General features: G+C 53.7%; 14 protein-coding genes across 14 annotated transcripts; 7 read left to right on the top strand and 7 right to left on the bottom strand.

Annotated features, from left to right (window-relative positions):
* Window positions 1–29: 29 nt before the first annotated feature.
* KL928_000149 (uncharacterized protein) lies at window positions 30–1,283 on the bottom strand (the record flags this gene model as incomplete). The annotated part of the gene is made up of 1 exon (XM_043201860.1): window positions 30–1,283. One exon carries the CDS (start codon window positions 1,281–1,283, stop codon window positions 30–32), a length of 1,254 nt encoding a protein of 417 aa, XP_043062044.1.
* A 274-nt stretch (window positions 1,284–1,557) lies between these two features.
* On the top strand, window positions 1,558–2,316 carry KL928_000148 (uncharacterized protein; the record flags this gene model as incomplete). The annotated part of the gene is made up of 1 exon (XM_043201849.1): window positions 1,558–2,316. One exon carries the CDS (start codon window positions 1,558–1,560, stop codon window positions 2,314–2,316), a length of 759 nt encoding a protein of 252 aa, XP_043062043.1.
* Window positions 2,317–2,383: 67 nt separating this feature from the next.
* Window positions 2,384–3,269, top strand: KL928_000147 (uncharacterized protein; the record flags this gene model as incomplete). The annotated part of the gene is made up of 2 exons (XM_043201838.1): window positions 2,384–2,474; window positions 2,551–3,269. 2 exons carry the CDS (start codon window positions 2,384–2,386, stop codon window positions 3,267–3,269), a joined length of 810 nt encoding a protein of 269 aa, XP_043062042.1.
* A 76-nt stretch (window positions 3,270–3,345) lies between these two features.
* Window positions 3,346–7,467, bottom strand: KL928_000146 (uncharacterized protein; the record flags this gene model as incomplete). The annotated part of the gene is made up of 1 exon (XM_043201827.1): window positions 3,346–7,467. The coding sequence occupies one exon, from the start codon at window positions 7,465–7,467 to the stop codon at window positions 3,346–3,348; it is 4,122 nt and encodes a 1,373-aa protein (XP_043062041.1).
* A 196-nt stretch (window positions 7,468–7,663) lies between these two features.
* KL928_000145 (uncharacterized protein) lies at window positions 7,664–7,924 on the top strand (the record flags this gene model as incomplete). Its single annotated transcript, XM_043201816.1, has 1 exon — window positions 7,664–7,924. The coding sequence occupies one exon, from the start codon at window positions 7,664–7,666 to the stop codon at window positions 7,922–7,924; it is 261 nt and encodes an 86-aa protein (XP_043062040.1).
* Window positions 7,925–7,973: 49 nt separating this feature from the next.
* On the bottom strand, window positions 7,974–9,521 carry KL928_000144 (uncharacterized protein; the record flags this gene model as incomplete). Its single annotated transcript, XM_043201805.1, has 1 exon — window positions 7,974–9,521. The coding sequence occupies one exon, from the start codon at window positions 9,519–9,521 to the stop codon at window positions 7,974–7,976; it is 1,548 nt and encodes a 515-aa protein (XP_043062039.1).
* Window positions 9,522–9,571: 50 nt separating this feature from the next.
* Window positions 9,572–12,580, top strand: KL928_000143 (uncharacterized protein; the record flags this gene model as incomplete). The annotated part of the gene is made up of 1 exon (XM_043201794.1): window positions 9,572–12,580. One exon carries the CDS (start codon window positions 9,572–9,574, stop codon window positions 12,578–12,580), a length of 3,009 nt encoding a protein of 1,002 aa, XP_043062038.1.
* Window positions 12,581–12,644: 64 nt separating this feature from the next.
* On the bottom strand, window positions 12,645–14,270 carry KL928_000142 (uncharacterized protein; the record flags this gene model as incomplete). The annotated part of the gene is made up of 1 exon (XM_043201783.1): window positions 12,645–14,270. One exon carries the CDS (start codon window positions 14,268–14,270, stop codon window positions 12,645–12,647), a length of 1,626 nt encoding a protein of 541 aa, XP_043062037.1.
* Window positions 14,271–14,663: 393 nt separating this feature from the next.
* Window positions 14,664–16,442, top strand: KL928_000141 (uncharacterized protein; the record flags this gene model as incomplete). The annotated part of the gene is made up of 1 exon (XM_043201772.1): window positions 14,664–16,442. The coding sequence occupies one exon, from the start codon at window positions 14,664–14,666 to the stop codon at window positions 16,440–16,442; it is 1,779 nt and encodes a 592-aa protein (XP_043062036.1).
* A 46-nt stretch (window positions 16,443–16,488) lies between these two features.
* On the top strand, window positions 16,489–17,886 carry KL928_000140 (uncharacterized protein; the record flags this gene model as incomplete). The annotated part of the gene is made up of 1 exon (XM_043201761.1): window positions 16,489–17,886. One exon carries the CDS (start codon window positions 16,489–16,491, stop codon window positions 17,884–17,886), a length of 1,398 nt encoding a protein of 465 aa, XP_043062035.1.
* A 3-nt stretch (window positions 17,887–17,889) lies between these two features.
* Window positions 17,890–18,432, bottom strand: KL928_000139 (uncharacterized protein; the record flags this gene model as incomplete). The annotated part of the gene is made up of 1 exon (XM_043201749.1): window positions 17,890–18,432. The coding sequence occupies one exon, from the start codon at window positions 18,430–18,432 to the stop codon at window positions 17,890–17,892; it is 543 nt and encodes a 180-aa protein (XP_043062034.1).
* Window positions 18,433–18,593: 161 nt separating this feature from the next.
* Window positions 18,594–20,230, top strand: KL928_000138 (uncharacterized protein; the record flags this gene model as incomplete). The annotated part of the gene is made up of 2 exons (XM_043201738.1): window positions 18,594–18,708; window positions 19,389–20,230. 2 exons carry the CDS (start codon window positions 18,594–18,596, stop codon window positions 20,228–20,230), a joined length of 957 nt encoding a protein of 318 aa, XP_043062033.1.
* Window positions 20,231–20,294: 64 nt separating this feature from the next.
* KL928_000137 (uncharacterized protein) lies at window positions 20,295–24,686 on the bottom strand (the record flags this gene model as incomplete). Its single annotated transcript, XM_043201727.1, has 1 exon — window positions 20,295–24,686. The coding sequence occupies one exon, from the start codon at window positions 24,684–24,686 to the stop codon at window positions 20,295–20,297; it is 4,392 nt and encodes a 1,463-aa protein (XP_043062032.1).
* An 89-nt stretch (window positions 24,687–24,775) lies between these two features.
* Window positions 24,776–25,666, bottom strand: KL928_000136 (uncharacterized protein; the record flags this gene model as incomplete). Its single annotated transcript, XM_043201716.1, has 1 exon — window positions 24,776–25,666. The coding sequence occupies one exon, from the start codon at window positions 25,664–25,666 to the stop codon at window positions 24,776–24,778; it is 891 nt and encodes a 296-aa protein (XP_043062031.1).
* Window positions 25,667–25,703: the final 37 nt, after the last annotated feature.

Here is a 25,703-nt window from a genome sequence, read left to right as displayed (position 1 = left end):
GCCGCTCTAGTGGTGGTAGCTGCACAGCCTCAAAAGTCGACAAAATACTTGCCGTACGGGTCGTCGCCCACGGCGCCGTAGTCCAGCTGTTCTTCTGGGTAGTGGTCGAAGAGAGACGTGTCGCCGACGCCGGCGGTGATTGGCGGCTCGTACGGCGTCTCGATGTCCTTCAGGAGCAGTTTCTCCCACACCACCTCGCTGAACCACTGGTGGTTCCTGATGTCTGCCGGGCCGTTCTGCAGGTTGCCGAGGCGGTGTGTCAGGTCTGCAGTGATCAGCCGCGACAGCAGATGGACCACGTCCGGGTGGAAGTGCGACGGGTAGTGGATTTTGCCTGCGAGAATCTTTTCGTACGTCTTCATTGGGGTCTGGTCGTAGAACGGAGTGTAGCCGGCCAGCATCTCAAAGATCAGGATCCCCAGCGACCACCAGTCCACACTCTTGTTGTACGGCTTGGTGGTGATCACCTCGGGCGCGATGTAGTCCGGAGTCCCGCACAGCGTCCACGTGACGGTCTCGACCTCCTTGGCAAACCCAAAGTCGGTCAGCTTGATGTGGCCGTTTCTGTCTAGAAGAATGTTTTCCGGCTTGAGGTCGCGGTAGATGATGTTGTGCGAGTGGAGGTACTCGAGCGCCAGGGTCACCTCTGCGGCGTAGAACTTGGCCACCGGGTTGGGGAACCTCTGCGACTTCCGCAGCAGCGAGAACAGCTCTCCGCCCTCGATGTAGTCCATCACCATGAACAGGTTCTTGGCGTCCTGGAACGTGCCCCACATGCGGATCAGGAACGGGTGCTCCACGAGCTTGAGCATGCGTCTCTCGTCGTTGGTGTGTTCCACCTGCTTCATTCTGATGACCTGCGCCTTTTTCAGCACCTTTATGGCGTAGAACCGGTTGTTGTGGACCGACTTGACGAGGTGCACGCGGCCGAACGAGCCGGTTCCCAGGGTTCGCATTATTATGAAGTCCTTCAGCGAGTATTTGCCTTTAGACACGGTGGACCGTTGCGGCAGCAGAGAAAGGCCGGCCACTCGCTGCAGATGCATGTAATTTGGCTGGATGATGGCCTGGTACGAGGGCATGTGCTGCAGAATGGCCATCTGCTGCTGCTGCGCCTGCTGAACCGCCAATTGCGAGTCATCCACTCCTCCCACATGTTCCTGATAAACGTTCTGTAGAATCTGATGGTCTGGTTTGTCCATTGCGTTCGTCTGTTGTGTATCGTCGGCGGTTTCCGAGTGTCCAGCGCCTATATGTAGTTTCTGTAAAAGCCTGGAACGCATACACTGGTTGGCCGTAAAAGAGAGCAGATGAAATTGCTGAAAACAAAAAAGCCGTAACTGGAGAATATTGAGGCACGAATATGTACTGGTTGGAAAATGCCCGGCTCCCAAGATAGAGCCCCGTGCTGCCCTTGGCCCTTCTGGCCACCTCCCCGTCACGGCTGGGCCGCCCCTGACTGCCCCCGCTACAATGACGCTCCCGTTACGCTCCAAAAACCTGCCTCCATACTTCTTTACCCGGCCAAATTTTTTTGAAGGCAAATAAATATATACCATGTCCAGAAGATACGACTCGAGAACCACCATCTTCTCGCCCGAGGGCAGACTGTACCAGGTCGAGTATGCACTGGAGGCAATCAACCACGCCGGAACGGCGATCGGCGTGATGGCCAAGGACGGCGTCGTTCTTGCGGCGGAGAGAAAGGTGACAAGCAAGCTGCTCGAGCAGGACACCAGCGCAGAGAAGATGTACGTGCTGAACGACAAAACGGTGTGCGCGGTGGCCGGAATGACCGCCGATGCCGGAATTCTGATCAACAGCATCAGATACTCGGCACAACAGTACCTCAAGACGTACGGCGAAGACATCCCCATCGAGACGCTTGTGAAGCGGATCTGCGACGTGAAACAGGGTTACACGCAGCACGGAGGCCTGCGTCCGTTTGGTGTGTCGTTTATTTTTGCAGGCCACGACGAGAGGTACGGGTTCCAGCTGTACACGAGCAATCCGTCCGGAAACTACTCTGGGTGGAAGGCCACGAGCATTGGAGCAAACAACACGAGCGCACAGACGCTGCTGAAACAGGACTACAAAGACGGCATGACCCTCGAAGAGGCGCAGAATCTCGCATTGAAGGTTCTGAGCAAGACCACCGACAGCAACAAGCTGACCAGCGAGAAGGTGGAGTTTTCGACCATTGGCCTGGACGCCGACGGCAAGCTGCAGCTCAGAATCTGGACTCCCGAGCAGATCGAGAAATTGCTCAAGGAGAGCGGGGTGCTGACCAGAGACGAGGAGGGCGAGGAGAGCTAGGCATGGTAAATAATTTTCCTAGTGTAAAATAAAATAATTTATATATTATTAAGTGGCAAATACAACCATGTCCAGAATTGCAGACACTATTTCCAAATTAGCCGTTCCTGTTGGTGTGGCCGTCGTGGCCGCACAGTACTCCTTGTACGACGTCAAGGGTAAGTGACCATCCAGCAATACCAGGCTAACATTCAGGCGGACAAAGAGCAGTCATTTTCGACAGGTTCTCGGGAGTCAAGCCGCAAGTTGTTGGCGAAGGACTCAACTTCGTCATTCCTTGGCTCCAGAGACCAATCATCTACGACGTCAGAACCAAGCCAAGAACCATCACCACCACCACGGGATCCAAGGACTTGCAGACCGTCTCGCTGACTCTGAGAGTGTTGCACCGTCCCGACGTGAAAAACCTGCCGCAGATCTACCAGAACCTGGGGCTGGACTATGACGAGCGTGTGCTGCCCTCGATTGGAAACGAGGTTCTCAAGAGTATTGTTGCGCAGTTCAACGCTGCAGAACTCATCACCATGAGAGAGACCGTGTCCTCGCGTATCAAGAGCGAACTCGAGCAGAGAGCCAAGGAGTTCCAGATCAAGCTCGAGGACGTCTCGATCACCCACATGACGTTTGGCCGCGAGTTCACCAAGGCTGTCGAACAGAAGCAGATTGCGCAACAGGACGCCGAGAGAGCCACCTACTTGGTCGAGAAGGCCGAGCAGGAGAGACGCGCTGCTGTGATACGCGCCGAGGGAGAGGCCGAGGCGGCAGACAACGTCTCGAAGGCCCTGAACAAGGCCGGAGACGGTCTCTTGCTGATCAGAAGACTCGAGGCGTCCAAGGAGATAGCCCAGACTCTGAGCCAGTCTCCGAACGTCACGTACCTGCCTAACGGGTCGCAGAGCGGCGGCGAGTCTGCCTCTCCGAGCCAGTCTCTGCTTCTGAACCTGGGCCGTTAGCTGGCTCCCAGATTGTAAATAGACTATGACCTAAATATTGTCATAATTATCTTTTCGACTTTATTAACTTTACAAATTAAAAGCCAAAGTCAAATGCAGACATGTCGGGCTCCTGGAACGCCGAAGGCGGTGGCGGCAGCACCTCTTTGCCCGTAGACGGCTCGATGATCTCCTTTGTCTCGGAGAACTCCCAATGCTGCACCAGATGGAGCGACAGGTAGTCGCACCCCATTTTCTGGTACATGAGCGCGGCAGCCAGCACAAAGTCGTATTCCGCGCGCACGTCGAGCGCCAGCGCCCCACGCAGGTACTCCACGCGTTTTGTGCGCAGACTGTCGTACATCGCCAGCAGCACAGGGTCCTCGTAGTCCATCTTCTTCACCGGCAACGCTGCCTCCTGCGACGCGTCGATCGCGTCGAATTTGGCCACGTCCTGGAGAATGTCGCGGGCCGGCTTGATGAGCGCCTGGATCGCCAGCGCGCGGTCGCTCAGGATCCAGAAGCACCAGCTCGCGGTCCACCGGTCGTTGTTTCGGAGCGCTTCCGGCAGCAGGTGCTTGAGCACGAGATCTTTCATGACCGGTCCGTGGTCGCCGTTTTCGTAGCAGCGAGCCACGGCGACGGCAAGTCCTGGGTCTCTGAGCTTGCTGACGATCACGTTGACGCAGTCCTTGAGCGAGCCGGCCAGCAGGAAGAAGTACGCGGCGTCCACATGGCGGTGTTTTCCCAGCAGCACAAAAGCGTTCTTTTTCGCTGCCGACCGCCAGCGGTCCTGTCTAAAGTCGTTTCCCAGGAACCTGATCATCTTCTGCTGCTCGGGATGGCCGACGGCCGTCCGCCAGAGCCCCAGAAGCACGTTTTTCTTGTGCAGAGCAAGAAAGTGCAAAGAGCACACGCTCGGGTCTTTGTACCGGCCGGAGTCCTGTGTCTTGAAAAACTCTGTTCTTGCGACGGTCTCGAGCACCTCGGCCAGTCGGGTGTGCTCCATCCAGTACGCGAGAGCGTACTTCGAGAACTCCGCCGCGCCAATCTGCACCGCGCTGTGCTCGCTGATGATGTCGAATAGCAGGTCTTTATTTTCGCTGTGCAGCGCAAAAGTCACGTCCCGCATCGTGATGGTGCGGAACTGCGCGCCCTTGGTCTCGTTGAGCTGGAAAAGCTTCATCCCGAGATAGAACCGCAGCCCGTTGGCGTCCAGAACAGACGAGTATTTTTCTGCTATGTCTGCCATTATCTGGATGGTCGACGCGAGCGTGATCTGCTGGTGGCCCGTCAGGAACGGCAGCTTGTGCTTGGCCAGCCGCTCGACGATGGTGTTGCACGTTTGTCTCGTCACGGCGACGTCGACGGCCCGGGACGCTCCGACGACGTCGTGCTCCGGCGTCTCGAACCCGAGCTTGGGGTCGATGCTGGACGCCGTGCCGAGCTCCAGCGCACGCAGGGCGCTGGCAAAATGCAGCACCAGCTTCTCAATGCCTCCAAAGCCGCTGTAGAGCAGCGTCTGGATCAGAAACTGCGGATGGTACAGCGGCAACGGGCCGTTCAGCGCAGCACACAGCTGGAACACGTCGTTCGAGACGATCTCGAGCGTGCCCATGGCCCGCGCGGTGATGTAGTCGTGCTGCGGGTCCAGCGTCTTGTCGCTGATGTAGAACTGGTTGCCCGACCCGATCACCAGCAGCCCGTCTGCGAGCCACACCGAGTCGCCGATACGGTGCCGGGTCTGGTGCGAGATGTCCACTTTCTTGATCTTGGTGTAGGTGGGGGTGTCGTTCGTGTAGTCGTAGCGCAGCTGCGTGTACAGCAGCGAGTGCGAGTCGAACCCGATCGCCAAAATGCCCTGCGAGAACGCCGTGCACGTCCAGTCGATGTCTCTGATCTTCTCGGCCTCAAACGTCTCCGAGTACTCCAGCGTGCCGAGCCGCGTGTCCCAGATGTGCAGCTGGTCGCGGCTCTCGTTGACGACGGCGAGCCGGTGGATCGACGAGCCGTTCAAAAACGTAGCGTTGGCTATCCCCGTGGAAAACGTCTGTTTCTGGTCCCACGCAATGCGGCCGTCCTGGACCCGCGTCGAGTACACGGCGACGTCGCCGTTGGCCTGGATCGTCGTGAGCACGTCGCGCTGCAGACTCGTGCCGATCGCGGCGTTCCAGCCCACCGGGTCGACGTACGACGCCATGTGGACCGCCTCGAGCCGGTCGGCCGTGTACGGGTGTATTCTGCAGCGGCCCTTCTCCAGCTGGAGCTCCCACGCGGCGCACCGCCCGTCCGCGTACACGGCCACGGCGTGCGCGATGTCGCTCTCAGGCTCGGGGACCAGGAAAAAACAGCACAGGTTTTCCTGCGGCCGGATTTTCAGAGACCCGGCCACGGGAGCCAGTTTGGCGATCTCGGCCTGGTACTGCGACTGCAGGCGGCAGTCAAAACAGACCAGCTCGTCCGCCAGGTACACAATCACGTACTCGCCGTGTTTCCAGAACGCAGCGTCGACGATCGGCGACGGCGTGACGAGTGTCGAGTTCTTGTTCAGCGTCTTGTGCGAGTCCGACAGCGGGATCGCCGTCCACAGACAGCTCTCGCCGAACCGCGTCGTGGAGAGGACGACGGAGCCGTCGCCGGACCGGATCAGCCTGCGGATCGACTTGTTGTGGCCCGTCAGTTTGTGCTGCAGCTCGCCGATCGCCACGGCGGTCGAGCCTGAGGTTGCAATCTCCAGCTCTTCGAACTGGAGCAGCGACTCAAACGTGAACCCCACGTGCCGCAGCGAGTTTTTGAACAGATCGTGCACAATCAGCGACAGCCCGTGGCCACCAGACGTCTGCGTGATCTGCATGTCCTGCAAAAAAACGCTGCGACAGTCCTGCGGTATGCAATTTTTTCCCAGCCGGATACAGGCCCTCGTCAGGCCGCCGTGAGAGTCGAGCACGGCGTTCAGTTTCTTCACGCGAATCTCGCCCTCGCACGCGTGGAACGCGTACATCTCAACACGGCCCTCTGGACTGAAAACTAGACACAGCTCGGGCCGCATTTCCAGGAGCTGCAGCAGCGAGCTCTGGCGACGGTGGTACAGGCTGAGCGCCGACCCGCTGCGACTGCGCGACACGTCGCCGTCGCGGGGCAGCGCACGGCCGTTCCGCAGGTGTCCGCTCGTCTCCTGCTGCTCCAGCCGCTCAAGCGCTTTGTCGACGCCAAATGCAACCATCTGGCTGTCGATCACCGCCACAAAGCTCTGCGACGGGAACTGCACCGCCCCGTCACCAGCCACCTGGAAGCCGCGGTCGAGGTAGTACGTAGAGAACACCCTGAGCACGCAGTCGTCGCCATACACGTACAGCGTGCAATGCTCAGCGTGCGGGACGTCTGTGTGGCGGTGCGAGGTGTCCTTGATGATGCTGTTGGCCGGTTTCAGGTCGGTGACGGAGCCGGTCGACGAGAGGTTGTTGCGCCGCATGTTGCCGGACTTCCAGCGCAGCAGCGTCACGTACGCGGGAAGCCGCGTGTAGTTCAGCTCGAACTCGGCCGACTCGATGCCGTACGCGACCCTGTGCCAGATCTTGACCAATTTGTCGTAGTATCCAACACTGGCTATTGCCGTGGAATGCGGCGAGAACTTGACCATGTACACCGGGTTGGGCTGCGTCTTGGACCACAGCAGCCGGTGTCTGGCATTGTGCGTTCCGTCCTTGGCCGAATAGTAGATCCGCCAGAGCGCCAGCGACCGCTCAGACCCGACGCACAGCTCGCAGCTCGTGAGCGAATTGTACTCCTCGGGAACGCCAAACAGGTGTGCGCTCGAGAGCTCGTCGTCGTAGGTGTCGCACGAGTCGGACCACGAAAGACACGTGATGGTGGAACCGTCCTTGTCGTTCTCTATCTCTGTTTCGAGTCCCCATTCGATCTCCAGCTCAGAGACGTCCTTGCGGCCGCGGAAGTTGTAATTGTAGAAGTTTGACACAGTCGGCGTGTATATTTGGATTTTTGAGCCAATTGCCAGCGCTATTTTCCCGTTGATACGGTTGACGTCCACCACATACGAGTCTCGAGGAAGATACAGGGTCTGCAGATGCTGGAAGTTCTTCGTCACAATGACAAGGTTGTTTCCAGAGCAGTACGCCAGCACCTGCACGGCGTTCCAATTGACGAAAGAGCAGCAGTGCGGCGAGCGGTTGGGCTCTCCTGGCACAAAATTCAGTGTCATGGTATATGGTGCGAGGATTGATTTTATTTTATTCCATTATTTTATTCTACTTTATTTTATTCTACTTTATTTTATTTTATTTATAAATACAACATGGTGGCAAGGTAAGCATCCGCGCCCCGCCAAAATCTAACATCCTAGTTGCAAAGACCAGCTCAAACAGGTGGCTATCTGCCTGCAACGATCCCCATGTGTGATGATCGAGCGCAACAAACCAAAAGAGTGTCTCACCAACCCCGAGCTCGCCAAAGACCTGCCGGAGCTCTGCAAAGCCCAGCTCGCCACGTTTCTCGAGTGCAAGCGCGGTATCGTCGACATGCGAAAGCGGATCCGCGGAAACGGTACACTGAGTACGGGAAAATACGACGAACAATATGAAAAACTCTCTACTGGCGACTTCAATCCCCTGGAGGAGATGCACAAGCTGGACCAACTCAACTCGAGTCAGAAACAGTGACACAGAAAACCCAATCTCGAACTCCTGTAAATAACGAAATCTAGTCTATTTAATCCAATTTGGGCACCGTTTTGCCAACCTCTACTATTTTATCTATCAGCTGGTCCACCACATCACTGGACACGATTGGCGAATTGAAAACCACTCTGAAAAACTCCCCATTGTCCTCGTTGTTAGCTGCGTCGTCCGGATTAGGCGCATAGTCCACCAGAAACTGCCCGCTCGCATGCAACCGCGTGGCTATATGTCTGGTCACGTGAGTGCGCTCTGCTCCGGTCAGCTTCTGGTTTTCTGGGTTGTAATAGAAGCACACCTGGAGACACTGGAGCGGGGTATCGCTGACTACCGTGAATCCCGGCGTCTGGGAGGCCCTTTCCGTGAAGTACTCGGCTATTGCGTAAGCGTGGTCGACTCGTTCTCTGTATCCATTTGTTCCATAATACAGCCAGCCGAGATAAAATTTCAGAGCGTCTGCGCGACGGCCGCAGCCCATGGTTCCGTTCGCAAGATCGAAGTTCTCATTGTCGTCCTGGGCGTTATGGAAAAGATACGGAGCAGACAGGGAATTTGCCTGTGTGAACACACGGTCGTTGGGAACTAGCAAAAACGAGCACGTTGTAGGGACACCCAGCATTTTGTGCGGATTGGAAGTGATAGAGTCCGCTAGATGGGATCCGGCCAATTGGCCAGCTTTGTTCGTGCTGAAAATGGCGTTTCCTCCCCAGGAACCGTCGATGTGGAACCACACGCCGTATTTTTTGGCGACGGGAGCTATATCCTCAAATGGGTCGAACGAGCCGAAAACTGTGGTTCCGGCTGTGGCGTTCACATACAGAGGAGTGTAGCCCCTGTTCTTGGTCTCCTGGATGGTCTTTTCTAGCTCTGAGACCAGCATTCTGCCCTTTCTGTCAACAGGTATCTTAAACACACTATTAGCTCCAAGTCCCAAAAGGATAGCAGCTTTTTCGACACTGTAATGCGAATGTACACTTGTGTAGATAGCGAACCTATGCGTGTTTCCATCCACCTTGGTTTCTGGATATAGCAGGCTTCTTGCCATGTGCAAGCTCGTGATGTTTGACCATGAACCGCCGCTGAATGTTAGTCCACCAGCGTTCTTCCCTGTGAAGCCAAACAGAGCAGCGTATTTCTGCGCTACTTTGCGCTCAATCACGGTCAAAGCCGGTGACACTGTGAAAACGTGAGCGTTCGTATTCAGCACAGAAAGAACGACATCCGATAACACACCAATAGGGTTGGTCGAGGCGTACAGTTTATCCAGGAAGCCCGGGTGCCACGTGTTGACTGAGTTGTCCAGAATTGACTTGACCGTAGCCAGCAGCTTCTCAGAGGCTTTGCTGTCTTCCCGCAGTCCATTTTCCAGCGACAGCTTGTCCAGACCTAAAATCGGATACAGCATCTTGGGATCCTCATATCTGACACCCAGCGATCTTTTGCCTTCGTCCGTATCTTTGATCTGCTGAATTATGAGCTGAATGGTAGGAATGACGAGCTCCTCCATCTCCTTGGCTCTGTTAGACTCGATCCGCGAGCTCAGGGCCGGTGAGCTATTATGAGAATTCTGCGAAATTGTCATTAATAATGAAAATAATTAAAATAAATTAAAAAAAAAAAAAAACCCAAATTATGGAGTCTTCTTCCGGACCTTCTGGAGAGCGCGAATTGGAGTCACTGGGCGTGCGCCTTATGGCCCAGGACTCCTTGGAGAAAGAGGTTGCCGAAGATGCTAACAAGATGATGATAGAGCGGGAGATCGAGCTGGATCAAAAACGGCTGGAGAAGGCAAAAGAGAAGCAAAGCAAGCTGCAGGGCCGTTTGCGAGGCATGGAACTGAGGGCCAATAATTCCGGAACACGAATATCGGAGAAGCAACGGCTGAAGGCGGACATCGATCGTCTAAAGCGGGAAGAGCTGCAGCCATTGGAGGTTGATATAAAGGAAATCGAAGCTCGGCTGCGTGATAATCAGAACTCGACAAATAAGTTACAAGCAGAAGGTGGATCCGAGATGCTTCCGGGAGAGACTCAGCAGGAGTACCTGGTGAGGACTGGTAAAGTGACGGCATTTGGTACCTCCAACGGGTTTATCGAGGAGGACGAGACGGGCGTGAAGAATCACCAGGATTTGATTATCCCCGGAATTGAACTAGCTGATGAGGATGAGGACGACGAAGACGCATTGGTTCGAAAGAGAAAAAGGGATGAAAATCTGGATGATGGTGACGAGCGCATGTATAGGGACAGACTGAGACGATGGACTGAACGTCGAGCGTCGCTAAGAGCAGAATTGCGGCCAGACTACACAGACGATCCGCAGGTACCAGAGTGGCAGAAACCGCACCCCAACAACGCCGATGCCATCCTCAACGATGAGTTCAGGGTTCCTGGCGACATATACCCGTCTCTATTTGATTACCAGAGAACGGGAGTCCAATGGCTCTGGGAGCTGTATTCACATAAAACGGGAGGAATTATAGGCGACGAAATGGGCCTGGGTAAAACCGTGCAGGTCATTTCTTTTCTTGCTGGTCTTCACTACAGTGGCAAGCTCACGAAACCGGTTCTCGTTGTTTGTCCAGCCACTGTTCTGAGTCAATGGTGTAAAGAGTTCCACAGATGGTGGCCAGCGCTGAGGGTTGTCATTCTGCACTCCATTGGTACGGGAATGACGGGGAAGCGTGTCGAGGAGTTTGACGACGAAGATGACGCCGATCTAAACAATCTCCCTTCGGACGGACGTGCCAAAGAGCTGGTCGACTCCGTCATTAATAATGGTCACGTGATCATCACCACGTACGTTGGGGTGCGGATATACTCCAGGTATCTTTTGCCTGTCAGATGGAACTACGTTGTTTTGGACGAAGGACACAAGATCCGGAACCCAGACAGCCATGTCACTCTTGCCTGCAAGCAGCTCAAGACGCCCAACCGGATCATTTTATCGGGCACGCCTATACAAAATAATTTGGTCGAGCTATGGAGTTTATTTGATTTTGTTTTTCCAGGCCGGCTGGGCACGCTGCCTGTTTTCCAGAAACAGTTTTGTGTCCCGATCAATATCGGCGGCTATGCCAATGCGACAAACGTTCAAGTTCAAACGGGCTACAAATGTGCCGTTATATTGCGCGACCTGATTTCTCCTTATTTGCTAAGACGGGTCAAGGCAGACGTCGCCAAGGACCTGCCCAAAAAATCAGAGATGGTTTTATTTTGCAAGCTGACAGACGTGCAGCGCAAACTTTACGAGGACTTTTTGAACTCAGAGGATATCAACAAGATCTTGAGAGGCAAGAGGAATGCCCTGTTTGGAATAGACGTGCTACGGAAAATTTGCAACCATCCCGATCTGGTGGACCTGAAGCTGCGCAAGAAACATTCACGCACGGCCGAGCAGTTGGAGGCGCGCGCAGGAAAGTTACAGGTTGTCCATGCTCTGCTGGATGTTTGGTTTTCGGAAGGCCGTAAAACACTAATTTTCACCCAGACGCGTCAAATGCTTGACATTTTGCAGGATTTCATGGAAGCTCTCAATTACGAGACAGAATCAAAATTTTCTTTCATGCGAATGGACGGAACGACGCCGATCTCACAGAGACAATCGATGGTTGACCAGTTCAACACGAATCCCATGTACAACGTGTTTTTGCTCACCACCAGAGTCGGCGGTCTTGGTGTCAACTTGACAGGAGCAAGCAGAGTTATTATATATGATCCCGACTGGAACCCGTCTACGGACGTCCAGGCCAGGGAGCGTGCTTGGAGGTTGGGACAGAAGAAAGATGTGGTGATATATCGCTTGATGATGGCGGGGTCTATAGAGGAGAAAATTTATCACCGTCAGATTTTCAAGCAGCTGCTCACCAACAAGATTTTGAAAGATCCGAAGCAAAAACGGTTTTTCAAGATGAATGACCTGCATGAGCTGTTTACGCTCGCCGAGGGCGAAACGAAGTTCAACAACTCGCGCAACACAAAAAAGAACGACGACGACTTTTTGCAAGTTTCGAAATTGAAAGGTGTTTCTGGGTTGCAGAAGTACGAAGATGGAGAGGACGAGGAAGGACATACGGAGGACAAAGATATAATGGCGGGCCTGATTGGAAACAATGCTTTGCATTCTGCCTTAGAGCATGAGAGCGTTTTAAACCCTTCGTCGTCGTACAGTTTAATTGATAACGAGGCCTCGAGAATTGCGAATGAAGCCGTCAAGGCGTTACGGGAATCAAGAAAACTGGCGCGCCAAGCTCGAATAAACGTCCCCACCTGGACAGGAAAGTTTGGCGAGGCAGGCAGAACTGTCGGGCGTCCGCGCAAGCCAGGCCCGAGCGGGTCTTCCACGCCAACAGGGAGGTCACAATCGCCTATGGTGTCTTCCAGCTCGATTTTGGATAATATCAAGAAACGCAAAGATTCGTCGCCGAAACCGAAGATTGAAGACACCGATCTTATTGCTCGACTGAGCAACTACATGGCTGGTCTGGAAGGTTTCTTCAGCACCTCTGCTGCAGTTCTTGACGAACTGAAGATTGACGTCTCAAACGAAAAAACAGTCAAGGTTGTGAGATCGATGCTTAAATCAATTTGCAAATGGGACAAGGAACGCAAAGGCTGGGTACTGAACGAGGAATTTAGATAGTGTATCTTAACAAACGATCATACATAAGGTGAACAACAATGACAAAATGTTTTCATAAAATTTTTTATTTCTTGGTTCCCAAGGAGTAGTCACCAGCAATCCATCTGTTGACCATGGCCAAAGAGCTTTCAGGCTGGTCGTATGGAACCATGTGTCCTCCATCAAACATTCTAGCAAAGGTGAACTTGCCAGCATTCTTGACCTCACCGACCGTGGTGCCATCGTTCAACGTGAGGTTGTACAGCTCAGCCGACTCGAAGTCGTCGTGTCCGGACCATGGGAGCTCATTCGACCAGGCTTGGTTTCCGAGCCAATTGCAAATGAAATCTTTGTCTCCTGCGTAGATCAGGACAGGAAGACCTTGCTCCAGCAAGTTGATAACGTTCTTGTGGTATGGTTTCATCCAATCACCAGCAAACAGGAAGTTTCTGTTCACGTCGAAGTTACACGACTCGTAAGTGTCAACCTCAGCACCGACCTTTTCCTTGACAAAGTCCTGGTTGAGGTATTGGTCGATGTATTCCATGTCCTTGTAGCACAGAGTTCCTTCGCACATCTTTCTGACGTCGTAGACGTTTCTGCCGGTCTTTTGGAATGGTCCAAGTTGTGCGTTATTGCAGTAGATGGAGGCAGGAACACAAGAGAACACGGACTGCGAGCTGTAGCACGACTCAATCAGTGACAAACACCTAGGCAAGGTGTCCAACATTCCTTCGCACTCAGACTCGTCCAGTGTTGGCTCGTAGCCACCATCAGTCGAGCAAGCCATTCTCTCGTAGAATGGGTACTGGTTAAGTGGGTCGGTCAAACCGTTGCCAATCAACACCGAGGTGAGGTTGAAAGATCTGTCGGCATGCGTGAGAATCTCAGAGGCAAACACAGGGATGTAATGGCCACCATACGACTCACCTGCAATGTGGAAGTCGTTCTTCAGCAAGTGCGGGAATTGCTGGTAGAACAGTTCCAAGAAAGCGTAGACATCTTTACCAGCTGCAACTGTGTTGGAGACGGACTTGGAAGAGTAGGAGAATCCAACATTGACAGGCTGGTCAAGGAAAATCACGGTGGCGTTGTTGTTCCACGAATATGGGTTGTTGATTGGCTTGAGGTCTGGACCAATGGAAGCAGAGCCAAGCTCAAAGAGCATTCCCGTCAGGGAGGAGCATCCTGGACCACCGTTCAGCCACAGAATCACAGGATCGTTGGCCGGGTCGTTTCTGGACTCAAACATCCAGTAGAAGAAGTGCTTATCCTCGTCCTCCACATCCAAGTATCCAGAGTATTGTCTTGTGTGGTCAAGTCCCAATGCTCCAGGGTCTGTCTTCTTAACCCTCAGCTTGTAGTTGGAGAATTTCTCATTGAGAACATTGAAGTCCCAGAAGTCGGCAGGTTTCTTTGTAATTTTGACTGCCGGCTCTGACTTGAGCTTCATGTTCCTGAGCGTGTCTGGGAACTTGGCCTCCATTTCACTCCAAATCTCCTTCAATTCTGGAGAAATGTTTTTGGACGACTCGCTCACAACCTCAGAAACACGGTCAAGCAAAGACTTGCCCTTCTCCACGAAAACGTCCCCAAAGTTGGAGTTCATCTCGAGGGGGTGTTGCCCCGCGTTATCTTTTTTGATGGCAGCGGCTTGCGCCGACCCAATGCTAGTGGCCACTAGGGCCAGAAGAGACATCGAGAGCTTCATATTTGGAATTGAAATATACCAGAATATCTGATTATTGAACGATTGCTAGGATAAACGGAGGAAATAAATAGGGAAATGTATTTATTTATCTGGGAGGCAAAAATTGATAACCAGCCTCAGATGAATTAGCTGCTGTATTCACGACCGATAAGAGCTCTGGTAGGTATTTCTCTGAAAAATAACAGTTATGGCACTGGATTCTCCTGAGCTGGTGACCACCATTTGCTGTGCTTCTGGTTTCTCAGAACCTACATCCAAAGTAGCCCTTATCATCCTGAGTAGCTGCCATGAGTACTTAGATGTTTCTGTATTCACACCCGTACACCACGTCGTGAAAAAAGTGGTAAAAAAATTACACCAAATAAAAATCAAGACAAAGTAATCACATTAGATATGCTGAGGCAGTGGAGCGGCCATGTGGCTAGAATGCCAAAGCTGCACAGGCAAACCACACCTTTGAGACATTTTCATTTCATTAATTCCAGGCTGCAACTGGATCAGGACCAGAATAGTAAATATAGAGAGAGACTTCATCTGGACTCAGAGCCCATTAATTCTCAGAAGAACGATTCCACCTACGAATCGTACCAGAGGTTCCAGGCGATGTTCATGGGAATAATGGTCATTGTTGGATCGATTGGAGGGTACGAGTTGTATAGAAACTGGGATTTTGTGAAAAGAAAAGTGCTTGGAGATTCTTACGATATGTCCAAATTTGAAGAGGTCTACGCGCAGATTCAGGCAAAGCAGGAGAAGAAGAAAAACAAACTCGACGCGCTTAATGCCACTGTGACCAACCCAAATACAAGTGACGTTCCGGGACTATACATATGCGGAGACAATTCCACTCAGATGGTTTCCAGCGACCCTAAAGTCAAATTCCAATCGGTGCTGAAGCGTCTGGACATATTTGACAACATGCTTGTTCGCGATGTGGCTTTGGGAGAGGCCTCGGGCGCATTGATTAACGAGAAAGGACATTTATACCAATGGGGTGCAGGATTTGGAGGAAACTCGTCCAAGCCAACGCTGAAGGGGAAAGATTTGGTGAAGGTGAGGATCAGCAATGGACTGATATACGCTCTTACGAAACGAGGAGAGGTTCTATTTTTGCCTGAGAGCGCAAATGAACAGCAACAATACAGGGAAAAGGATAAGGGGTGGCTTTTTTCTAGTACCAGAAACTACGGCAAACTGGCTACCAGCAGACCGATAAAAGACATTGTCACTGGAAAAGAGCATTTGGTTCTTCTAGATAATAGAGGATTCGTCTACACTGCGGCTACAGGTTTTGAACCCCTGAAGAGGTCGTATGGTCAGTTTGGTCTTCCTGAATATTCCCAGTTTGATGAGCCGCCAGTGCCGAACGAGCTTCATGAAGTGACTCTGCTGAACCGTGTGAGAGAAAACGACATTTTGACCCAGCGTGAAATCAAGAAGATTGCTGCTGGAGATTACTTCACCGTGTGTCTGGACAGCCTAGGGAACATTTGGGCTTTTGGCAAGAACACTTACGGGTCCCTAGGCAAGGAAGTCAACTACAAAACTGAAATTGTGCCATACCCATGCAAGGTCGAGTTGATCAGCAAGAGGTTCAAAAGAAGCGATCTTCCTCAGTGCATCGACATCGCCGCAGGTGGAGATACCGCGTTTGCCTCGTTCGTGTCTTCGGACATCTACGAGCTCTTTGAACACAGCTTGAAAAACTCCAAAAATCTCGATCTGAGCATGCTTTCCGATCAGCAGAAGGAGTCGTTAGTTCACTTTGCGTGGGGACATGGGCTGAAGGGCGAGCTTGGAAATGGCCATTTTGTGCATGGCCAGGCAGAGCCAACAAAAATACAGAAACTGAACGATATTCGGGAATATGACGAGACTAAGGGGAAATTGGAGGTGCTGGGATTGCGCCAATGGAGTGTTGGAGGCAACCATGCCGTGGCCACGCTGTCGAACGGAGACGTTTATGACTGGGGAGACAATGAATTTGGCCAGCTTGGAAACGGAAAGCGAATCCGCTCTGGGGTGCCGACTCCGGTTCCTGCGCTTTTGGAGCCTGGAAAGCCTTTCATTAGGAGTGAAAATAGCCGTCTCCAGCTAAAGGCCACCAAAAAGTACGAACAGGTGGCCGTCGCCGGCCCAAGCACCACTGCTATATACTACAAATGTAAATAGAAGTATTGAAAAATATCGAAAATCAAAAAATATATTATTTTTACCGATGATTGTTGTATGGTCCGAGGAGCCGGAGCAAATACGCCAATTCATTTCTGGAGAAGAACTTATCGAGACCGAGGACAACTTCTATGAGGTTTTACGGTTCCTGAGCCGACATCATCTTGGATTTGGCAAGTACAACAAGAACGATCCGAAAGCATACCAGGTGGTGGTAAAGCTGCTATGGGAGGACAATAAGCTCAATACCACCCATCAAAAGGTGTTTCAAGATTACGAGGATAATTCAAGACAATGCGGGCTAATATATGCTATTAAGATGCCATACAGATGGGCCCTTGTGTGGGTGAAAATCCATAACAGCAAATATGTTGAAATACATCAGATCGACTCGAAGCCTCGCGAGATTGGCCGGCTGAAAGAGACCCAATTGGATGAAATCAAGCGCAATATTTGCCTGATGCTGTCGTTGGAGAACACCGATGATTTGGCGTCCAGCTTCCGGTACTGGATGCCGGTGATGGAGGACGAGAACTTGAGCAACGAGGCCCTGCTGATCGTCAACTTGAAGCAAATACTGGAAGCATACCACTGGCACGGTTACGGGCTGAGATGCGAGAACATCAAGTTCAATTACCACAAGCTGGTCACGGGATTCAGCGACTTCAGAAGAGCTTTCCATACTCATTTGGTAGAAGGCAGTCCCGAGCCACAAGAGGTGATGGAAGTGCACGAAGAAACACCAGAACCGGCCAAAAGGCCGCCGACTGAGGACCTGCCTTTGCGCAAGAGGACTCGGCGCGGGGGCGAGGAGGAACAAACTCCGAAACCAAAGGAAGTGAAGGAAAAGGTGGTGGATACCGTGATCCACGAAAACCAGCCGTGCTACGTGACGGTGGAGAACTTGGAGCAGATCAAGCACGAAATCAAGTACGACCCTAAGAAACTGAAGCAGATGGTGAAGGATTTCCAGACGAAGTACGAAGAGATCCAAGCAAAGTTCTATTCGAGGTGGGCCAGACAGTCTGGCTCGAACGACGTGGACGAGGAGGACGAATCAAGTTTCTCGATGTACGGTCCGACTCAAGCAGAGTACGAGATTCTGATCTCGCAGGAGGTTGTGGCCACCAAGACGCTGCTGAAAAAGCTCTCTCACATGGACATTTTCCCGAATCAGCAGCAGATGCGGGCCATCTCGAACGCCAGACGGTGGATCAATCAGCGGTTCAAATACGACCCTGCCACCAAGACAGTGCAGTACCTGCGTGACTCTAACGTGGTGATACCCGACTACCTTGACATTCCATACATCGTGATAGCCACACACCTCCACTTTGACTGCTTGCCGCCCTTGTTAACATACAATCATGTTCGACGCAACTGGTACATCTCGAAGAAGACCGTGGACTATATCATTGCTCAGTGCGAATACTGCAACCATTGAGTATTATCTAATGATGCGGGCATGCGATTGGGGCGTCTGGTACTCGGTGGAAGGCTTTCTGAGCTTGCGCTGTCTAGAATATAGATTTTGATGAATTGTACGATTAGGAATGATAGGCGTAGCGAACTCCTCTGTCTCGGGCTCTTCCAGTTCCGCTATGTCAGAGTCCGGCAGAACCTGCTCTTCAGTTCTCTCGTGAGGCGACTCGGAGGCCGTTTGCGGCTCAGAGGTTCCAAACTGGGGTTTGGCAAGAATTGTCTGGTCGTGAACGTGATTCTTATCTGACAGCAGTTCTGCAAGACCAAGGTCTTTCCAGTTTAGTTTCTTGTGTTTCTGGCGCATCCTGTTTGCATACGACGAGTTGAACATCGGATTTGCGCCATTGATTATGTTTAGATCGCTGTCTTGGTCTTCTGCCGACGCCAAAAACTCCTGAAGAATATTATCCTGGCCGTGGTAGGCTGTAGAGTTGATTTCGATGTCATCAAATGGCAGCTTGTCTATATCCCACTTCTCCTGGAACAGAATGTGTTGCGGCTGTTTCATGTGAACATACGAAAATTGGCTATCTTTGGACATGGATAAACAAAAGATGAGTCTAAAATTATTTTGCTTACATTTCGCAGGCCTTTGAGAGAAAGATTAAAGACATGAGAAATACACTGCACAGCAACTGACTACCAGGGCATGAATTATATCTTTAGCTCATGCCATTGCAGGATAATGTTGGATTCCAGAATAAGCCGTCGATCGATTCTTTCTTGATCGGTAGCTACGCCGGAATCAATATTGGTATCGCAGCCCCTGTACTAAATCCCAGGGGTTACCACTATCAATCACAGATATTTTTGAGGTGCACTGTGATGATAGTACTTGAACGATTACCGGTGATTGTTGCTGAACGATATCTCTATGCATTTCCCACTCACCTTGGGTCTGAGTAATACTTGTGCCACACCGTTGCTTGCAATACCGCATCTCAATTTTCCACCTATCAGACTGGACCTCGATGCTCCCCGAATGAGGTACATATTTCCTACCAATCGGACCGGTTTTCATTGACTAGGTTTAGGAGTATTTGGAATTGGAGCAATAGACATCACCGCTTTCAGGCTTTGTTATGAGTATCTGCCTGAATGTTCGACTAGGCCATCATGCAAGAATACTGGCCAATAGCAGTAAGTTCACCAACAGTCGACTGAACGCGCTCGCTCGGAGACGAGCGTTCTTGGTAGCCTGATATGCTCCCTACTTGCGGCATAGATAAGCCCGGTAGCCATTGGTGTATGGATAGAAGGTAACGAGACTAGTTTGCCCCTCAAAGAGTTACTGAACTCTGACAGAAGAAAGAAGGCGGATTGCAAATCACTGGGTGTTGCAAACTAAACTACGAGATCATCATAGCCACCCCCACTAAAATATAAAACCCAACCCTGACACCAGAAGGCATAAATCTGGGCTTCGTTGTTTTAAATTTAATTAAAACTAGTTTGCACATCTAGACATGAAGAACAATCTACTGACTTTATACCTTTGTTTGGGTGCCGCTGCGGCCAGAAATGTGTTTCAAGGGCTGAAAATAAATGACGTCGACTCTTTCGAAAAAGAGCTGGAGCTCAACAAGCGGGATGGCAAAAACGTTGTTTCGCTGGAACTGACCGAGGCCGACTTGGGCTTGCTCAAGGAGAAGAGAGACGCCAAGAACGTGCAGAATCTACAGCTCAGCGTCGATGGGGACCCTGTTTGGGACAGCAGAGTGAAGAGAGACGGCAGAACGTATTTTGACCTGCAGATCCCGCTCGAGAAGGTTGACCCGGAACTGAAGGACACTCTGATGCCGGATGTGAAGATGAGTAATCTGGCTACTGCTTTGACGCAGATCCAGGAGGTCTCCATTTTCTCGTCGTATATACGCGACATGGTGGACCTGTACCAGAAGTGCGACGACACGACGCAGTTCAACATCAACTCGCAGAACGACAACATGCTTCTGATTTTTGCACCAACAAACGAGGCCATTGCCGAGCTTTCTGAGAAGCCGTGGCAGTTCCCAAGACCAGTGACGAGGGAGTCGGACGCGGACGACGAGGCGTCGAGCTACAACCTCAGGCACTTCGTGGAGTCGCACGTGGTGCAGGGCTCGAACGTGGCAGACTTTGCCAAGGCGGAGGTTGTTCTGGAGTCGCTGAACGGCAACCGGATCCATCTGCGCAACACCGACACCAGCTTCGAGCTGTCGTTGGAAGACGTGGACGAGTGGCTGCCGGTCCGCAAGATCGAGCTCACCGCAAACGGCGCGCTCCTGATCATCGACAAGACCCTCTCGTGGCCGCGCAGAGGCTAGTTTTCGCAATTTAGGATATATGGTTTTATGGAAAGGATTATGCAATTAAATGTACAGGTAAAAATTACACGGCCACCGCGACGGGCGCACACAGGTCCTCGAACAGCGTTTCCTTTTTCCTGAGCTTGCCCGGGTCGACTTTGCTCTGTGCTGCCAGCTTGAACGCGCCCGTGCCGATGTTCATCGTCTGGCCCAGGATAATTCTCTCGGAAACACCTTCCACCAGATCTTTTTTCATGTAGAACGCCGCGTCGAACAGATGGTCGGTGGTTTTCTCGAACGAGGCCAGCTGCAGCACCGAGTCGCGCATCTTGGCGAGCCCGAACCGCGTGATTCCCAGCACCTCGCCCTTGTACGTCATCACGTCGCCGAGCAGCTGGATGTGCCGCGGGTCGACGGCCATGCCGTGCGAGCCCATGGTGTAGTCGATCTCGGAGATGATGCTGGCGCGCGCGGCCTCGATGCCGAGCACATCGAAGATCTCGAGCACGTGGTTTGTCTTGGTTCTGTGTGCCACCACGCCGTCCGTCGCCATCACCGCCTTGAGGCCGTAGCCTTCCACCAGCAGCTCCTTCCTGCCGTCGTCCTTGACGTTGATCACCGCGCGCGAGATGTCCGGCAGACCTTTCACGACAACCTTGGTGAGCACGCGCTTCAGCTGCTGCATGCGGAAGAACAGCGACGTGCGCTCGAGCCGCTCGCGCTCGTCGGCGTCCTTGACCACCGACGACTCACGCGACGACGCCGTGCGCGGCGTCTTGCCCGTGTCGGCGCCCGTCTCCGACACAAACACCTGGATCCTGTTTTTCCCGACGACCGCCACGTCGCCGCGCGAGATCTTGAGCTTCGGCGCGTCCACGATGGCCGTCGCGATCTGATCGATCGTCAGCTCCAGCTGCAGCCGCTCGATCGTGTGCAGGTCGATCTTCACCTGCAAGAACGCCTGGTTCTCCTTGTACACGTCCTCGATGAAGAACGCCACGTCCTCCAGGATCGTCTTCTCGACGCGGCCCTTCACCACGCGCGCCGCACGCTCGTCCTCGTCGTTGACCAGCACCGCGTTGATGATCGGCGTCGATATCACCTTCGACGCGTTGATGATCTCCTTGATCCGGGGCACTCCCAGCGTCACGTTCATCGACGCGACGCCCGCAAAGTGGAACGTCTTGAGCGTCATCTGCGTGCCCGGCTCGCCGATCGAGTGCGCGCCGATCGCCCCGACAGCCGTGCCGGGCTCCACCTTCGCTTTCAGGTACTTGTGCAGGCACAGCCGCAAGAACTCGCGGATCATGCTCTCCGACACCTTGGCCAGCTGCGTCACCACGCGCTCGCGCTCCGGGTCCGACACGGGCCGCGCGGCCGGCTCCTCCAACAGCGGGTCCAGGCCGCGCTGCTCACGCAGCTTTGCGATGCTCCGGCACTTCGCCTCGATGTACGCCCTGATGGAGCTGTAGAAGTCGCGCTCGGCGTCGTGCCGGTCGACGTACTCGATCCGCTCCGCGTCGCGCCCTGCCACGGGCCGGCCCAAGTTGTCCAGGCGCACGAGCCGGTCCTTGAGCGGCTGCAGCACCGAGTCCGCGATCCGCAGCGCCTCGTACGGATACAGCCCGCGCTCGCGGTGGTCCAGCGTGACGTTGAACGCGTGGTCCCACGTGCGGTTGAAGTTGACCGGGCGCGCGTCGCCCTCCATGTCGAACGGATCGAGCCCGTCGCCGCCGTAGTTGAACTGCACAATGCCGTTGCTCGAGTTGCGCACGGTCTCGTCGTAGCCGGCGCTCAGGTCCTCCATCGACTTCATGAGCCGGCGCGAGGTGTAGCCCGTCTCGGCGGTCTTGACGGCCGTGTCCACGAGCCCCTCTCTGCCGGAGATGGCGTGGAACAGGAACTCGGGCGGACTGAGCCCGGAAAAGAACGAGTTGCGCACAAACCCTTTCGACTGCGGCGACTTCGAGTTCTTGAGGAAGTGCGGCAGCGACCGGTCCTGGAACCCGTCCGGCACACGGTGGCCAGAGATGATCTGCTGCCCAACAACAGCCACCATCTGCGACACGTTCAGAGTCGAGCCCTTGGACCCGCACGTCGCCATGATCAGCGGCGCGTTCGACTTGTCGAGCTCCTTGATGCACACCTCGCCGACCTCCTCCCGCACCTTCGACAGCAGCCCGCCGATCTTGGCCTCCAGCGTCTGCTCCTCGTTGCAGCCCGGCTGCGTCTCGAGCTTGCCCGTCTTGAACAGCGTGATCAGCTCGTCGCACTTGCGGTACGCCATCTCCACAAGCTCCTCCTTCCTGTTCTTGAGGTTTTCGCCCGGTGTCACGTCGTTGATGCCGATCGAGAATCCCCGGTTCCCCAGATACCGCGCACACAGCTTGGCCATCCTGTTCATCGCGTTGGCCGCCTCCTCGGCGCCGTAGTCGCGCAGTATCGTGTAGAACACCGAGTGCTTTTTCCCGTCTCCGAGCGTCGACTTGTCCATCACGCCCGACAGGATCTGCGAGTTGCGGATCACCACAAACCCGTCGTTCGGCGACATCTCGCTCGGCATGCCCGCCGGCGGCGGCACAAACGTCTTGTTCTTCGCGTCCAGGTTGATCACCACCTTGGACTGTCTGTTGGGCCGGATCAGCAGACTGAACAGCTGCTTGCCCGTCCACAGAAACGCAGGCTTGAAGATCGCCGGCGGCGGGATGTCGACGTGCAACGCGCCGTCAGACATCATCGCCAGCATCTGCGTGAAGGTGGCGCGGTCATAGAACGTGTCCTTGTTCGAGATCAGGTACGACCCCGTGATGAAGTCCTGTGTCGCCGCGATGATCGGCTCGCCCGACTTGGGCGTCAGCAGGTTGTTCTTCACGCCCATCAGGTTCATGGCCTCCGCGCGCGCCTCCTCCGTCTGCGGAACGTGTAGATTCATCTCGTCTCCGTCGAAGTCCGCGTTGTACGGCGTGCAGACGCACTCGTTCAGCCGGAACGTCCGCCACGGCCGGATCTTGGCGAAATGCGACATGATCGACAGCCGGTGCAGCGACGGCTGTCTGTTGAACAGCACAATGTCGCCGTCCTCAATGTGTCTCTCGACCACGTCGCCCACGGCCAGCTGTTTGGCCAGTTTGTTGCGGTCGCCGTAGCGCAGGTTCCGTTTCACGTCCTCGTGTTTTTTCACCAGATAATTGGCTCCCGGGTGCACGTCGGGGCCGTTGATGATCAGGGCCTGCAGCTTGGCCTTGTTGTAGCGCGTCACGCGCTCGGGATACGTCAGGACCTTGGCCACGCGGTCCGGAACGGCCACCTCGTCGATGCGCAAGTTCGGGTCCGGGCTGATCACCGTGCGGCCCGAAAAGTCCACTCTTTTCCCCGACAGATTGCCCCGGAACCGGCCCTGCTTGCCCTTGAGCCGCTGGCACAGGCCCCTGATGGGCTTGGCCGACTTGGTGCTCGTGCCACCAGAAAGAGCCGACGGAGACGCCGAGTCCGAGTTGATGTACATGGCCACCGCCAGCTGGAGGTAGTCCCACTGCTCCATCAGCGAGTTGATCGAGATGCCCTTCTCAATGCCGGCCCGGATCATCGACGACGTCCACACGATCTCCGTCAGCTTCACCGTCAAGTCGTCCTCGTTCGACGTGTTGGTGTCGGTCATCACCACAGACGGCCGGATACACACCGGCGGCGCGGGCAGGTACCGCCACAGGTACATTTCTGGCCGCCCGCCCTTGGACGGGTCGATTCCCAGCAGCTCGCAGTCGCTCGGGTCCACCTGCTTAAACAAATTCAGCACCTTTAACGGGTTGAGGTCGTCAAAGCACCGCTTGAAAAATTTCTCCAGATCAGGGTTCTCGTCAAACAGGTCCTCGAAATCCTCGTCCCATTGCAGTTTCTCGTCCGCGCCCTTCTTGCCAACCCATCTGAACGTGTCGTGGATGATCTTGAGCGCGGCAGGACCGGCCCCGGCAGCCGCTTTCTTGACCACGCCGTTCAGCGCACCGCATCGCAGACACCGGCGCTGTTTCTTGGCCTGGTCAAGCAGTTTCTTGAGGATCTTCATGCGCCGCAAATTGTCCAGACCGGGCCGTCTGAGGTCGCTCAAAAATTGCCGTTTGCTGGCCTCGTCCAGCAGCACCGCAGAGCAGGTCTTGCAGATCGTCTGTAGCACCTGGATGATCGACTTGAAGTAGCCCACATGGAAAACGGGCAGCGCGAGCTTGATGTGGCCGAAATGGCCGTGGCACGTGTTCAGGTTGCCGTGGCACGTGGCACATTCGCCGCTCTTCGACGAGATACCCATCTTGGTGTCCAGGGCACCGTTCGCCACAGGAGCACGGCCGTGGTCCAGATCAAACAGGTTGCGCGTGGCCACCTCCACCTCGCTCTGGGCAACGATCTCTGCTGCCGACAACGCGCCAAACTCGATCCCAGAAATGCATTTGGGCGTGAAATCAACAACAGTTTCTTTCATGGACTATATATGGATCTGATAAAAATTTTTTAGTGCAGATTCTGGTATTTTAATCTGGAGGCAGAAATTAGAGATTTTGGTCTACTTATCTAGTATGGCGGAAACCGCTCTTGCATTTCGGCCACCGCCTTCTCAAAGCCCTTCTTGTCCAACAGCATCAAGCTCAGCTTTGGATCCACCCCGTAGTCGTTGAACACCCTTCTGGAATCCGCCTCGATCGTCTTGTTGGTGTACTCAAAGTAGCCGTGGTGCTGCGCGTGCTTCTCCAGCACCTCGTCCTCGTAATGGAAGTAGTCGAGCGTCTCGGCGGGCACTTCGGCCTTCTTCGATTTTTTGGACGACGGAGCGTCCTCCATCTCCTGGTCAACCGTCGAGGCAACCAATTTGTACACTCTCGACGGAACGAGATAGAAATCAAAGTTGTATTCGGTGGCAGCGTTCTCGGCCTTTTCAATTTCTTCTAACAGCATCTTGTACATTGGAGGCACAGTCTCCACAGGCATGTTGATGAGTCTTTCGCTAACGACGAGTCCTACGCGCGACTTCGAACTTCCCGACAAAAGCTGCCGAAGAACGATATTGAATTGGGGCTTCTTGTTGGTTTTTTCCAGGACGTACTTCACCAGAGCTTTGATCGACGTGGATTCCAGGTTATCGGTCAGGCTGATCACACTGAGCACGGAAAACGGATCTGACTCCTCGCCGTCGGTCTTGATTGTCGACCCCGCACGGCCGTCGGTCAGCACCATATCTGCAATCTCAGACAGCGAGAAAAATGCCGAGTCTTCTCCAAACAGCTGTCTGAGGAAATTCTTTAAAGCATGGAAGTCGACCTTTGGATTTAGGTCGAAAAAGTCAAAGTCCACGTTGATCATCTCCTCTGCCTCTTCGTCTTCCTGCTCCACTTCGTCGTCTGTCGAAGAGACGTCAATATCCGACAAGTCGGCGTTCTCCAACTCCTGTTGCGATCTTTTGGACATGTTTTAGGGATATGATTTTTTTATTTTTTTTTATTTT

This window comes from Ogataea angusta (assembly GCF_019207475.1).
Source record: "Ogataea angusta isolate 61-244 chromosome Unknown 61-244_NODE_1_length_1302399_cov_90.877568, whole genome shotgun sequence".
In the NCBI taxonomy this organism is placed as follows: Eukaryota; Fungi; Ascomycota; class Pichiomycetes; order Pichiales; family Pichiaceae; genus Ogataea; species Ogataea angusta.
The sequence above is the reverse complement of the archived record's forward strand: the minus strand, read 5'-3'. Positions and strand labels throughout refer to the sequence as shown.